We start from the raw sequence: 16,320 nt of genomic DNA, 5'->3' as shown, positions 1-16,320 counted from the left end.
ATGGTTTGGCAGTCCCCTAGGGCCTTCACTATTTTCTAATACTTTGCCAGTGCTTGTTGATTTTATGCTCCTTACTGATTACTTTTGTGTATATATTTAGTGTGTTTACTTACCTCCAGTTGGGGGACTGTCTATTAGTATTCTAGTATTTGTGTTACGACAATAAAGTACCTTTATTTGTGTAACTCTGTGTGGTTCTTTCATGTGTGATAGTGCTGTGTGGCTATAGCGGATTTGCATATGTTTTGCATGTCTCCTAGATAATGCTTGGCTGCTCGTCCACAGCTACCTCTAGAGAGTCCTGGCCTAGATACTGCTAGGCTGTCTCCTCCCACCTCCAGAGCATGGTGGACCTCCTGCATTAGCTGGGATTCACTATAAATGTGCTGAAGTCACACCTGACTACCTCTCAGACGCTCCCTTTCTTCGGAGGGGTTGTGGACCCAGTGCCGTTTTGGGGTTATCCTCCAGAGTGGTGAATCTAGGATATACAGGCTATAATACTGATGTTTCAGCCTCTATCCTGGATTTCAGTGGGAATGACTGAGGCTGCTGGGCCTCATGGTCTCCTGCATTCTGTTGGTGTAACATCCCAGATGGCGTATGTGGGCTCTGCAGTGGGACCTGAAGTTCCAGTGGGCGCTGCATTAGGGGAATCTCTTTGACATGGTCCAGATCTCAGAGGAAACTGCATGAGATTTGCAGTGGTGGCCAATGAACCACGATTGGGTCAGAGGCAGACCCCTCTCCCTTCCCCAACCAGATTCAAGAGTAATGACAGATGCGTCACTCCTGGGATCGGGCGGCCACCGGGGAGAGGTAGCGATCAGAGGCATCTGGTCTCCAGCAAAATCTGGACTCCACATCAACCTGTTGGAGCTCTGGGCGATCAGGCTACCTTTGCAAGCATTTCTTCCATCTCCCAAAGGAAGGGTAGTCCATGTTTTCACGGACATCACCACTGCCATGTTGGACTCCAACGAGTAGTGTGGAGTGGGGTAGGTGAACCTTTGTCAAGGGGCTCTGTGCCTCTGTAAATGGCTGGAGCAGCAGGGCATATCTCTGGTGGTTCACTATCTGGCGGGCTCTCTGAACGTCAGAGCAGACTAACTCAGCTGACAATGCTTAGTCGTTCACAAATGGCATCTCCATCTGGAGGTGGCGTAAGGTCTCTTTCAGCAATGGTGAGAGCCTTGGTTATATCTGTTAGCCTCTGCAAGAATGTGCAATGTCAGTAGTTATGCATGTTGGAGATTCGAAGGCGACACTCGCTCGGTGACACTTTTCATCTCAAGTGGAGCTCAGGCCTTCTGGAAGCTTTTGCACCCATATCACTTCTGCCCAGAGTTTTCAAGAAGATCAAGCACAACCGGGCACAAGTAATCCCTGTGGCTCCGGACTAGTCACAAAGAGTTTGGTTCCCTGAGCTATTGAGCATGGCCATCGATCCTCCGATCAGGCTGCTCCTACGGGAGGATCTTCTGTTGGAGCAGCAGGGGCGGGTTCTCCACCTGAAGCTGTCCAGTCTATACCTTCTTACTTGGAGATTGAGCGGCAGAAGTTGACAGCTTTTGACCTTCTGCTCGAAGTTTGTAACGTTATCTTGGTAGCCAATTGCCCCTCCACCAAAACAGTATATGCCTGTCATTTGAAGAAAGTTATGGCATGAAGCTCAGACAAGTTTGTTGACCCCGGTCTGCCCCTCTCTCTGAGAGTCTATTGTTTATACTTATGTTGGCCTAGCAGGGCTCTGCTTTGGGCACTCTTGAAAGGTACTTTCCTGCAATCTCTACTTTCTTACAGCTGCCTGATCAGCCTTCTTTAAATCTCCTATTGTGAATAGGTTCCTTAAAGCCCTTAGTGATATTTTCCCTCCTTCCCCATTCATTATGGCCCAACGGGACTTGATTTTGGCTCTGACGTTCCTGTTGTGTGCTCCTTTCGAGCCTCTCCACAATTGTTTTCTAAGGCTTCTCACTTTGAAAACAGCCTTCCTTGTGGCCATTACATCAGCCCGCAGGGTGTGTGAGCTGCAGGCATTGCCATCTAAACCTCCCTACCTTTCCATCTATCCTCACAGTGGTGCTTCGCACACCGGCCTTCTTTCTTCCAAAAGTGGGTGCAACCTTCCCTGTAGGCCAATCCATCACCTTGCCTACTTTTTACGCACCCCATCATCCTTCTAAAGGAGAGGAGAAACCTCACCGCCTCTACCCAGAAAGAGCATTGGCATTCTACCTTGTGTGTGCCAAAGAGTTCTGGGTGGATGATCAACTCTTTGTTGGTTATGGGAGTGCAAAGAAAGGCAGTTCAGAAGAGACCAATCTCCAGATGAGTTGTCCCCTGCATTAAAATGTGCTATGCACTGGCTAAGAAGCAACACCCTGAGGGCTTGCATGCTCATTCTGCGAGTTAAAGCTGTAACCACTGCGTTAGCACGTGGAGTTCCGGTCCTGGATGTCTGTCAGGCAGCAACATGGGCATCTCTGCACACGTTTACCAAACACTACTGCCTGGGCAGTCAGATCTTTGGGTATAGACACTTTGCCCGTTCGGTCCTGCAGGACTTTCTGGTTGCAAGTTGTTAATGAATGTTGTTGGATGGTGTTTTCTATAGTAAGTGTGTGTGTGTGTGTGTGTGTGTGTGTTTCCTTTCTTTTGAACTGTTGGATCAAAAGGTCTCCTCAGTTTGAGAAGTTACAGTCTTTCTTTGACTTGTTTTTAAAAAGTATGGTTGTTATTTCCTGCTGGAACACAATTGATTAGATTTCATGATCAGCTGAGACCGAGATTGAAATTATTCAGAGACAGCTTCTTACGCTTTATCTCAGAGTTTGTTTACTAGAAGATTGCAATTTCGAGGTGAAATTCTTCTTAGTTACTCAGACTGAGAAGTAATCTGAGTTGGCAGGAACTTGGAACACCTCCACCGTAGTACTCGCAAACAAGCAGAACAGCATAAACTCGATTGGGCGATATCGGAACACTGGTCACATTGTTCAGTTACCTAATCAGAGTCATTTGTTGTCGCTCTCTCCTTAACAATTCAAATTGGTAAATGCTTTACATAAACCCGAAATCGTCAAAGCTAAAGCAGCTGCCCCAGCACAGCGGCAGAGCCAATACTGCAATATTCACTGCACTTGGGAATCTTGCCACATAAGGCTTTGCAGGGCAGTACTTTCACAAAATAATTTTGCCCATACCTCAGCCTGTGGTGGTCCTAGGACAATGGGACCACCTACAAAATGTTCAGCACGACGTGATGTTTCTGTCTACATCATCTGTGGGTCTCCACACTAGGTCAGTGTGGACCCAAAAATAATAACCCCACCACTCTGATGGCTGGCACGTTTGTTTTACAGTTGGGAATAGCTTTTATTTTAAAGGCCTTGTTTGGAATAGCATTGCTATAGGCATGCTACCCCTGAAAATGTGTAATACGCTCTGCCCTTTTGAGACTAAATATATGGCTACACTGCATTATTTAATGCCATTTTCTTTTTGTGTGATTATGCCTTCTCAGAGCTAACTATATAGTTACATGACCATGTTTCTTACAATTGCTATTTTCATTGTGGTGTTCTCTAGGGGCTGTTCTAAGCATTACAGTCATATCAACATACTTAAAAATTTGTGGCATGGAAACTTGCCCCATATTGCTTTGCAGTGCATTACTTTTGCAAAACATTTTTGCTCATAACTCAGCCTGTCGTGATCCTAGGACAATACAATCACCTTCAAAACATTGACCCCTATGTGCCCTTTTTGCCTACGTCATCTCTGGGTCCCCACACTGTTAGTGGGGACTCCAAAATAATAACCCCACCACCGTTCATTATCTTTTTAAGCTCTCTCATGACTGGAACTTTTGTTTTACAGCTAGGAGAAGTTATGTTTTATGTGCCTTGTTTGTAATATCATTGCAATAGGCCTGCTAGCCTTGAAAATGTGTAATGTACTTTCCCCTATTTTTTCGTGTGGTTATGCTATCTAAGGGCAGATTGTATGGCTACATGACCATGTTTCTTGCAAATGCTATTTTTATTTATAACTGTTTAGCGTACAGAGGCAAATCTTCATCGACAGCTTGTGGAATTTGTTTTGCAGTTAAGACAGGAAGTAGTAGCGTGCATGCGCCGTGACACAACCTTGGAGACTGCTCTGAATTCCAAAGCTTACAAACGCAACAAACGCCAAACTCTGCGTGAAGCACGCATGACTGAAAAACTGGAGAAGCAGCAGAAGATCGAACAGGAGAGGAAACGCAGGCAGAAACACCAGGTACTCCAGTCCTTCACATTGTGGAGTTGGTAGTCATGGTTTGTCTTTGCATCCGACTTGAAAGTGCATTAGACTTCACATTAGATTGGTGGTTTTGTATTTTAATGCAGTAGTTCATCATTGCATTGAGCAGGCGTGATAGAAGACAGCATCATATGTCAGCCAAGGTGGCTGCTATGATTTTTGACTCATTTGCGTCATTGGGCTCCAGAGTTTGCTTTTGTCTTTTCCAGGGTATAAGTGTGCATAGGCAGTGTATAAGTAGAGGGGGCAAAGAGTGCAAATGGCAGTGCATGAGCTGAGTGGGCAATGTAAATCCAGAGGCAGTATGGAAGTAAAAGGGACAGGGTAGCAGTTAGTGAGCATGCTGGGTCGGAAATACAGAATGCACAGTGCCTGCAAAAGGTATAGGAAGTATGGAGGGTAGTATGTAAGCAAAGAGGGCAATGTGCAGTGCAATCTGTGTATGGATAGGGGTGCAGAAGGCGCATGGTGCCAGCAGAACGGACGGGAGCAGAAAATGCAGCGTGCATGGAGAAGATGGCAGGGAAATAGTGGCAGTGTCTGACCAAAAGAGGCAGGATGCAGAAAGGACATTGTGTATTGAAAGAAGGCAGGGTGCAGATGGGGCATCTGTGATGAGAAGAGGCAAGGAGCAAAGGTTGCAGTGTTTGAGCAGAAGAGACAAGAAGCAGAGAACAGTATGAGCTGAAAAGGCAGGCTGGAGAGGGGCTAGAGTATGGGAGGAGAAGGAACAGAGAGGTAAGTGTGTCAAACAAACAGTGAGGAGAGGGCAGTGTGTGTGCTGGGCCAAGGAGCATTGAGGTACAGGGACTAGAGAGAGCAGTGTGTGGGCAGAAGATGGTAAGGATGTGAGAGAGTAGAGTATGAGCAGAAGGGACAAGTTGAAAATAGGGCCATGTATGAGAAGACTGTTATGGGGGCATATTGTGAGCGGGCCGGGCATTGAGGACATTGTGGGTAAGCAGAAGTGGCAGAGAGCAGATTGGGCAGTGTGAGCGGAAGAGGCTGGAAATAGAGGGGGAAGGGTGCAGAAGAGGACAATGTGTAAGCAGAGAAGGCTGGTTACAGAGGAGAAAGTGTGTTATAAGAGCCAGAGGTGTAACTACCAATACTGCAGCAGTGGCAATGGGGCCCAGGACGGCGGGGTGTCTATCCTCTCCCCAATTAGTGGCAATTTGTTTGCTACAAAACCAGGACATGGGGAGTCCAGGTCCTCTCAGGACAATGTCCCCCTTCCTACATCACTTCTAGTAGAGAGGGCAGTGAGTGTGCTGAGGAGACCGGTAGTAGAAGCAGAAGTGTGTGAAGGTTCGGAGGAGAGGTCTGTGTATGCGCAGAAGGGGTAGCATGTTAAGCATTAATTGAAATATGGAACATTATTTTACAATGACATTTACTGCATTGTCCAATCATGTAGTAGTTCAAGTTGCATATCATTCACTAGTGAATATGCCCACCTTAGTGTACCATCGGAATTAATTCACATTGAAATTCAAGTATGGCTCATCTGAATGGGCACCACAAATACATTTGTGAACCTTTCTCGCATCCATCCACTCTTGGTTGAGGTAGCTGATGCTGAAATAATCTATGGTTCTGTGAACTGGTCTTGTATCCAAGGTGCTATTATCAAGACATGAAACAGTTTCAACGGACACTTCACAAGCTTTAATGTGTCAAGGTAAAGAATCTGTATGTCTCTAAGTGGATATCCTACTTGTCACCCTTGAGCACTTCATCTTTTAACCCGCACCTTTGGAAAAAGAGAGGTTATGTAGGCAGCTTGTGAAGCAGAAATCATTGTTTTTTCCTGCAGAATCTTTATATTCTGTTGTTTGGTTTAATTGTGGGTGAGCATAGCCAGAATTCTCTCCTTTCAAGATAAAATCTAGAGTAGAGTAATGCTCTCTTTGCCTTACCTTTTGGGAATCCGTTGCCCATGCTGCTGGAATTCCAGATTGGACAACCCGATACCTACCTTGGGAACACTTCATCAAAGTACAGGAGAATTGAAATAAGCTGAAAACAATTAACACTAGCTTTGATGGATAGCAGAACTATGTTCTTACTGCATCTAAACATCTTTTTAATTGGATTGCATTTCCCAAATCATTACAAAGGATTATATGAATTGGCTTGCCCAAGATCACATGATATTTGTCAGGAGAAGAAGGTACAATCTGAAATGAGGTAGCCAGTCACCACCCTGAAGAATTGTAACTACTCTGTTTGCTGGGCCTCTCAGCTGCCTTGAACACAATCGACAATCCCACCCTCATGCCATCCTGGCATCTCAAAGGGGATTAACTGATCATGTCTTTTACTGGTTTTCCTCCTACCTTTCCAGCCATGTTCATCACAAGGACACCTGCAGGTCCTAAAGGATCCTCCAGGGTTCCATACTGTCTTCAGTCATCTAAATATTTACATGGAGCCGCTTTATGTTCTACCTACAAGTAACAGCATCAGGATTCACAAATATGGTGATGACAAACACACCTACTCGAACGTCTCCTCTTCTACAGTCATTGAACCCCCAAATCACTGCACATCATCCAGACCTAGGTGCCCATCACCTACCTGAAGCTCAAGTCAACCAAGACAGAATGTCTGTTTTTATTTTTTACCAAGAAAAACAAACAAGAACCAACGCAAGCTTGACTAGATGCCATGCACCTTGAACCCCAAAATTCACTGAATACTAAATCACTTGGATTCGCCCTAGACACTATCCTCACTCTAAAAAACACATTGCCAAAACCACCTGGTACTAGGTCTCTCTTCTAAAGAAAGTGAAACTGTTGCTTCTAGAAAGTGACATTAGGACTGCTGTTCGAACCCTTATACTCTTAAATCTAGATCAGCAAATCAATCGGGATTCATGAAGCACTGCAAATCACTCATGAGAGTTTCAAGGCACTGGAGCTGCTAGCTGCTTTGCGGTGCAGTGTTCATTGGAGCAGCCATGTCTTAAGTCCTTTTCTGAATTCCTGGAGTGATGTGACGTTCCTGAGGTGGATGGGAAAGTCGTTCAAGGCTTGGTGGAGGGGTCTTTTGACAGAGAGAGGATGTTACAGAACTTGGTAGTAATCCTGTTAACCTTGAAAGGTCGAATTAGTCTGTAGAAACATGGGGTGTCTGGTTTGTTCTCTGTGTACAGAAAGGGAGGATGTAGTGACTAGATGTATCTTTATATACGTGAGCTGATTGAGAATGCTGTAGAACTTAGAGAGTGGATTCTGTGAGAATGCTGTGAAGTAAACAACTAGATGAAGGATGGAATGCTTGAACTAATCTCAGCCACTGGTAATTTTGGCGCATCCCAGTCCGTCTTTATTTTGCACACCATGCCACCTCAGTTTTGACCCAGCTGTATGCAAATCAGTCTTCACCCTTTTTCCTTGGGAACAGTCCTGCCGAAACCGCTGAGCCGGGTCCTCCATATACCAGAGCACAACCAATCCAAGACAGCTTTCGCAGCTTGGTTCCAGAGATATAGAGTGCACAAGACCCACATCTGAGCATACCCATCCCACTTAGAGTGACACATTGAAGTATTCAAAAAGCGATGGATGTAATGCTTGAATTAATCTCAGCCCAGGTAATTTCTCTGGGTGGCATCCCAATCCATTATGGTTTTTGTACGCCACGCCACATCAGTTTAGACCCAGCTATGTGCAAATCAGTCTTAACCCTGTTGCAGTTGTAACAGTGGAATCCGAACTGCCAAGCCAGTTTCTCCCTGAACTGGAACACAAGAAACCCAGGACCGGTTATGCCCTAGTTATGGCTCATCACACAGTTAATTACAGCTTGGTTCCAATGATACACTGGACATGCGACCCACGCTGGGCAATATTGCTGGTGTGGTACAGTAAGGGCTCTGCAGCCAGTGCATTAAGATACTGAGATGAATCTTATTGGAAGTTTCTGTGATAGTCAGGTTACACAGAGATTTATGCAACTGGTAGTGCATAAACTATCTGAGCTTGCTCCTTGTTATTATGTATAGTGCTAAAAATTTAATTCAACTGATCCAGACTGTTATATCTTGATTGCTGTGTATCTATTCATTATCTCGGTTTGGTATGTATTATTTTTTTATTAGGAAAGTTAAAATAAAATACAGCTGACTTACCTTACTAGAATAGCGACCTGTAGTTTGCAGAATTAGTAATGAGCTCTCTCAGTTATTCAGCTTGAGTGCTAATCTACATTTTTAGAAGTGGACCTGTAGTTGCCAGGTTACAGTTGTATCTTTTCTGCTGGTGGCACATCAATTCACTCAACTCTTGTTATTCTGTTTGGAGCTTGCTACTTACAAGGTTACATGCAGATCTCTACAAGCGGTTTATTAACCCACTGAGCTGTTAAAATTCCAACATATCACAATTCCTTTGCGACCATATTTGTTTTTTTCCGTGATAAAATAAACCACACTGGTGCCTGCCATAACAGCTTTCCCTAAGGACAGGTTTGTTGCTTTATAGTCTTACTTTAGAGGAAATCACAACTGTATCTGGTGAGGATTATTCAGATTCTCCTTCCTGTTCTTAATTTAGATTTTGTATGATTATAAAGAATCGTGCTTCCTTTTAAGCATTTTTATTTTTTTGCAGAGGAAAAAAGGTCTTAGTAAAGGAGAGAACGTGATTTGAGACTCAGATGTTGCCTCAGTGTTGTTCTTTTTTCAGTTTACCATATACCATTTAACCAGTTACCACTGGCTACATTGCTCATAGAATCAAGTTAAACGGTATCATTATTTAAGTTCAACATTGTCGTTCTTTAATGCCTAGATCCCAAAACAGTGTGTCCCATGAAAGTCAAAGCAATTATTTCTCACTAGCATTCAATAAATTAACTCAAGAATAAAGGTACTTTACACTTGCCAGGATTCCATCAAAATATAAAGTAGTTTTTCCAGAAATAGTTTTCCCCCCAAACAGTGTGCTTTGGAAGTATATTCCAGTGCATTATCTCTTTCACCTCTGAATACCATTGGTCCGACCACCGGTGGGTCTGCTTCACCCTCACGAAGAACACCTCACGCCACACAGCCCCGCTACCCCCATCAGACACTGGGACAAGGTCACAAAAGTGCAACTCACCGACGCACTCAGCCACTCCTCACCACCAGACGCAGCAAACGCGAATGAATCCGGACTTAACCTACACCGCTGGATCAATGAATGTGCCAACAGTGTAGCTTCCCCCAGGAACCCGCAGAAATCCAGCAAAGCAAGACACCTAGATGGTTCACGACAGACCTACGAGAATCCAAACGATTCTGCAGACGACTAGAACGAAAAACTGAGATGCAGTAAGTCAATTGAAGACCGCACAGCCTCAAGAAACGCTATCACCGCGCACCACCAGAACATCAGAGTGGTTAAGAAAGCCGCCATCCAAGAACACCAGCGCCCACAACAGCAAGGAGCTCTTACCATCATCAAGGAATTCACAAATCCCGGAACAGACACCTCAGTCATCCCTCCCTCTCAAGACCTCTGCAACGACCTTGCCACCTTCTTCCACTGGAAAACTCCACGACATTTACAAAGGCTCTAGTAACACCACCACAGACCCCACGCCGCACCAGATTTTGAACTCTGGGCCCCAATCGCCATACAGGAAACCTAGAGACTCATGAAGACCATCACATTTTCAACCTAGCTAACGCCAGCATCGCACCAGAGCTGTGACGGGCTATCAACGGATCCTTTGAGACCGCCACCTTCCCATCCGACTGGAAGCATGGCAAGATCAACCCGCTACTCAAGAAACCTACCGCCGACCCAAGGGAGCTTAAGAACTACAGACCCATCTCTCTGCTCCCTTTCTCAGCCAAAGTAACGTAAAAGGCCATCAACCAGCAACTCACCGAATTCCTCGAGACACACTAGATCCTAGACCCATCCCAATCCGAATTCAGAAGCAACCACAGTACAGAAACAGCACTCCTTGCAGCCACTGACTGAATACGTGCCATACTGTACCACAGAGACACAGCTGCACTCATTCTTCTTGACTCTCTGCTGCATTTGACACAGTCTCCCACTCCACCCTCTACCCAAGACTCCACGATGCCGGCCTCCACGATAAAGCATTGGAATGGATCAGATCCTTCCTTACCGTAAGAACACAGAGTTTCAGACTACCACTGTTCACATCAGAACTGAAAGAAACATGCTTCAGAGTACTCCAAGGATCCTCACTCAGTGCGACACTCTTCAACATTTACATGGGCCCTGCTCACCAAAATCATCAGACAGCACAGCCTAAACACTGTCTCCTACATGGACGATACCCAAGTGATCCTATCCCTGACGGACCCTTCAAAGGCCAAGAGAAATTTCCACAACGCAATGAGAGAAGCCGCCGTCTGGATGGAAGCCAGCTGCATCAAACTCAACCTGGCTAAAATGGAGATCCTCGTACTCTGCTCCACTCCCTCTGCCTTGAACGATTTCTGGTGGCCTACTGCTCTGGGCAATCTGGGCATCATCCTGGACTCCTCCCTGTCAATGACCTGTAGAGTCAATACCATCTCATCATCATGTTTCCAAACCCTTCTACTCCTTCGAAAGATCTTCAAGTGGATCCCTACTGAGACGAGGAGGACAGTCACCCATGCACTTGTTAGTAGCAAACTAAACTACAACAAGGTACTCTATGCCGACATCACAAACAAACTGCAATCAGGACTACAAAGAATCCAGAATGCAGCAGCCAGGCTCATCCTGGACATCCCCGACACAGCCACATCACCTTCCACCTGAAACAGTTACACTAGCTCCCGGTCAACAAAAGCTTCACTTACAAGCTTCTGACAAACACCTACAAGGCACTACTCAACGAAGGACTGGCCTACCGCAACCACTGCCTCACCTTCTACGCTCCCAACAGGCAACGCTGTTCTTATCCGCTCGCCCTCGCAGCCATTCCCAGAATCTGAAAAAGCACAGCAGGGGGAAGATCCTTTTCCTACCTCGCAACCCGGACATGGAACACACTACCACTCAACTCAGACAGACTGCATCACTGAAGCAGTTCAGGAAGGGACCTCACGATCTAGATATTCGAGTGAGAAGCACACCCGCAACAGCACCGTGAGACCCTAGGTGTGATAAAACATGCTTTAGAAGTATTGATTGATTCAGGTTCCTGTCTTATGCTCATAGCAAAGGAGGGATGGTGGCATGCCCCTGTGTTAAATACCAACATTTTCTGACATTGCTCCTAAAGCATGGAATTACCTTCTACTCCACATCTGACTACCCCCTGCTCTTCTTGAGTTCCACATGAAGCTGAAGACCTAACTGTTGAAGTAACCAACCTACCCTAGGGAGGGCTAGGGACGCACTTGATCAGCACCTGCTTGCCCTCATGGATGATAGTGTGGTTACAAATAAACATACCATAACATTTTTCATACCTCTTTCCAGTTTCTAAACTTCTATATATTTGGAAAAAAAGGATCAGCATAAGGGTTTAAAGCATGCTGTTCTAGATCATACAATATAGTTAAGTGGGTTCGCTTTCATCAGAGCATAAGTTTTCTGTTTCTCAAGCGTCCCTTAAGTCACTAGCCAGTATGATGTCCTTTTCCTGTTATGGGTAGGAGCGTGTCACATTAATCACTAGTATATTCACCGGACACAGCCTTGCCACCATTGATGCCCTTTAAATACCATGCAAATTATATCCCGTGGCAGGGATGTCGTTTATAAATGAAGCACAAAAACAGGAACCACCAAACTTCAGCAGTATCCTGAATACAAATTGCACCAAAACAAAATAAACTAAACAAAGGCAATCTTTAAACAGGAGGGATTGAGAAGCTTGACACCTTATGTTCTGTTGTTAATGTTTATTTGTAATAAAAGGCTAAAATTATTTGATTGCACTTATTTTATGTGATCTAAAACTTTTGCTGACATGTTTTGCTCACATGCTTTTTCAAGGCAAAGGTTGCCTTCAAGAAACGACTCTGATTTCGCCAACCCTCAACATTGTCTCTTTCATAGGTGTACTTGCTTGAATTGCCCCCTTTTGTCAGACTGGAATATTCTGATACTTTAAAAATGGCAATAATGGTGGTTAGCAACACATCCACCTCATTTGAAACGGTCCAAACTTGAGCCATAGTGGTTTAAGTGCTGTGCTTTGTACTCCCTATATAGGCTTTCTTAGCTTGCATTTCTTCACACATCTTGTCTAAGGGAATTCCTGGAACAATATGTTTGATGGCATTTGTGGCTGTAGATATACATGCGTTGCATAAGTCTGCCATCTAGTGTTGGGTCTGGAGTGTTACAAGTTGTTTTTCTTAGAAGAGTCACGAGATCGAGTGACTCTTCCTCTTGGTGATACTGCGCATGGGCATTGAGTCCTTTGTTAGATTGTTTTCTCTCCGCCGTCGAGTTTTGACATATGTTCCTCTCATTACGGTATTCCTCGGCTCAGCCTTTTACAAACTGTTCTCTTCAGTCTTTCTGTTTGCATCTTTTTGTTTGTAATTCAATCGCGTCTTCTCGATCTCTCGTAGTTGATTAGAACTTCTGCACCTGGAGTCGATTCACCGCCCTTTGGGGCGACCATCTTGGGCCTACTCCTCCATGTGGTGTTGAGATATGCATGGCTAATGGAACGAACTCCATTTGGATTTTGCCTTCAATGCCATTTGAAATTGCCACACATCGACCAACACCTGATGTGTAACTTGTGTCTCTCCCTAGACCTCAACGAACAAAGCTGCAACGTTAGCCATTCCTTTCGATCAAAGAAGGCCCTCCGGAACTGAAGAGCAAGTCGTTTGGAGATAGAGTCGAAAAAAAACAGACAACACTCCGGATAACTTCAGGTAAGACCACACGCAGGAGGAGCTGGAACACGAGGCAGCCTTTTCCATAGAAAAATTAAAGTCAGACGTCCAGTTCGACATTGAAAGTGAACCTGTTACCTCAGTGCAATCTATGAGTACAACAGACCTGACTCCCCATACAAAGACTTAAAAAAATTCCCAACAGCAGGTCGCTGGACCGCTACTGCCTTTGGGCCATGGTTGGCTCTAGAAAATACCTTTGGGTGCCCCCCTTCTGGCTCAGCACCGAAAATAGCCAAGACCAAGATATCTTCAGCATCGACCTTCGGCTCAGGAACATCCCAGACAGCCTCGGGATCGAGCAGACCCACCGATCCAAGTGTTTTGGCACTGAGCAAAAAGCCCTCCATAACGGATTCGGAGCCGACTGCTTCCACTTGACACAAGGTTTTGACTCTGAAAACTTCGGAACATAAGACTGTGCCTTCCAGGGACTCTAGTCACTCCTCGAAAGCAGCCTCACCATTGAAGCCCATCTCCGACATTATGGACGCTCATCAGCGCCAGCTCCATCATCAAATAGGAACCAGGACAATAACTGCATCCCCCCCCTTTCCAGTCAAGGGAAGCTTACATTTCAGGAGGCCTTAGACACTGTTCCTCCACCTAAAAAGGTATCCAAAGATAAGGACCAGATAAGGACCTCAGCCTTCTCAACCACCCTCTTGTGTGCTTCTTTCTACTCCTCCACCACCTACCCATTCACTCCCATCTATTACTGAACCACAGTTTGTTTTCTCCACAGGGTTAACCACCACCTCAGGGAGATGATTTAGGGGACCTCCCACAGGGCATTGACCTATGGGATTCATGCTGTCCAGATCCCACTCTACCAAATTACCCTGATCTATATACATTACACCCATCACCTCAAGAAGAGACAACATCATATCAGCTGGTCATAGCAAGGGCAGCTGCGTACCACAACGTCCACATGCACACTGACCCTATCGAAGAGGATTCCCTCTTTGTTACACTACCACACATAAAGAAAGTCAGTTTTTACCTATGGTACCTGACATGCTTAGGCATGCCAATGGTATTTTTCTCTCCACATCTGACTATCCTCTGCTCTTCTTGAGTTCCACATGAAGCTGAAGACCTAACTTTTCAAGTAACCAACCTACCCTAGGAAGGGTTAGAGACACACTTGATAAGCACCAGCGTACCCTCACAGATGATAGTGCAGTTTACAAATACACTTACCATAAAAAAAATTATACCTCTTTCTAAACTGCTATATATGTGGAAAAAAGGGAATCCCAGCACAAGGGGGTAAAGCATGTTGTTCTAGATCACACAATCTAGTTAAGTGGGTCCGCTTTTATCAGAGTATAGGTTTTCTGTTTCTTATACTCTGGGATTCACAATCAACTTCAACAAATCCCATTTCCAACCTTTGCAGATACAGCCTTATCTAGGAGCAATTCTCAGTTAGGGTTGGCATATCCAAGCTCAACTCAAATCCATACTTTTCAAACTTTCATTTCTCAGCTACAAAAAAATCAAACTTACACAGTCAGGGCAATGATGCAGCTACTAGGGATAATGGCATCTTGTATCGCCATCGTTCCCTAGGCCAGACTAGACATGCGTCCCTTAAAGCAATGTCGGTCTCATCAGTGGTCTCAGTCGCATGGTCTTTTCCAAGATCTAGTGTTGTTGGACTGTCAGACTCACTGCTCTCCGCAATGGTGGAATCCCACCAACCTTTCCAATGGGCGGCCCTTTCAGCACCCTGTGCCTCAAATCACTCGCACTAAAGATGCATCACAGACGGGATTGAGAGCTCACCTCACAAACCTCACCATACAAGAAATATGGGATCCCATTCAGCATGCCTCCTACATCAAATACTTCACAGCCTTTCTGCCACAACTTTCCCACAAAGTGATACTAGTCTGCACAAACAACATGACAGCCATGTATTATCTGTAGAAATGGTTGTGGGGGGACGGTTCACTGTCTTCACAGTTGTCCCATCTTGCTCAAACCCTGTGTAAGTGGGCAATTCACCATTGTATTCACTTAGTGGCACAGCGTCTCCCAGGCTTGAACAACCAGTCTGCAGACCTCCTCAGCAAGATGCAGCAACAAGTCCACAAATAGGAACTCCACCCACAAGACCTTCACCAGCACTTTCAAAAGTGGGGAACACGTCAGCAGAAAATACAAAATGCCAAAACTTAGCCTCCAGATAACCTCACCCTCACTCCGAGGGCAATGCTGTATGGATGAACTGATCAGGGATATTTGCTTACACTTTTCTGCCTCTCCCACTCATTCCATCTCTACTTCGCAAACTGATACCTCACTCACCATGATCCTTGTAATTCCCTCATGGGCACCTCAACCATGGTTCACAACACTCTCGATGTGTCCATAGTTCTCCACGTAAAACTCCCCAACAGGCAGGACTCAAAATCAAGGTCAGATCAGGCATCCAGATCCCAAAACGCTCAACCCTGCAATATGGCTCCTGAAGTCATAGAATTTGGATATTTAAAATGCCTCAATCCAAGACATTGTTTATTTGCTGCATTTGCAAAATGTACATTTAGCATACTGATCTATTTGTCTTCATTTAGCAGCTACAGCTGCTTACCTCCAAAACAGACAACACATCTATTTACGCATAATTCCAGTTATCAAAGCCTTCATGGAAGCCCTCAAGAGTCATTCCACCCAGAGTCCTCAAGCACCATCCTGGAATCTTAATGTTGTACTTACTAGGCTCATGTCTCCACCTTTTGAGTCTATGGAAAGTAGCATTTAAAAATAAAATAAAAAATGATGATCGCTTCCCTAAGACGTTGAATGAACTCTAGGCTCTAACTTTAGAAGAACCATTTTCCCAGTTACACAGAGATAGGGTAGTTCTCCACACAAACCCTAAATTCCTTCCCAAAGTAGTTTCACAATTCACCTCAGTCAGTCGAATTTCCAGTCTTTCCCACAACCAGACTAAGTTGCAGAGAGAGCTCTTCACACACAAGATGTAAAAAGGGCTCTTATGTATTATATTGACAGGACCAAGCAGTTTAGGAAATCTAAACCACTTTTTGTACCATTTTCAAAGCTTCATAAAGGTTACCCAATATCAGAAATGGTATAGCCAGGTGGAT

At 45.0% G+C, this 16,320-nt stretch overlaps 1 protein-coding gene across 5 annotated transcripts in view; it reads left to right on the top strand.

Annotated features, from left to right (window-relative positions):
* SMARCA2 (SWI/SNF related BAF chromatin remodeling complex subunit ATPase 2) overlaps nt 1-16,320 on the top strand; it is a 1,363,970-nt gene that overhangs the window by 213,319 nt on the left and 1,134,331 nt on the right. For all 5 annotated transcript variants that reach the window (XM_069228509.1, XM_069228519.1, XM_069228497.1 and 2 more), the window contains one exon: nt 4,111-4,284. In XM_069228509.1, the coding sequence (XP_069084610.1) occupies nt 4,111-4,284 (174 nt within the window). The remainder of the gene's footprint in view (nt 1-4,110; nt 4,285-16,320) is intronic.

This window comes from Pleurodeles waltl, chromosome 1_1, assembly GCF_031143425.1.
Source record: "Pleurodeles waltl isolate 20211129_DDA chromosome 1_1, aPleWal1.hap1.20221129, whole genome shotgun sequence".
In the NCBI taxonomy this organism is placed as follows: domain Eukaryota; kingdom Metazoa; phylum Chordata; class Amphibia; order Caudata; family Salamandridae; genus Pleurodeles; species Pleurodeles waltl.
Note: the sequence above shows the minus strand (reverse complement) of the source record. Positions and strands in the feature narration are given on the sequence as shown.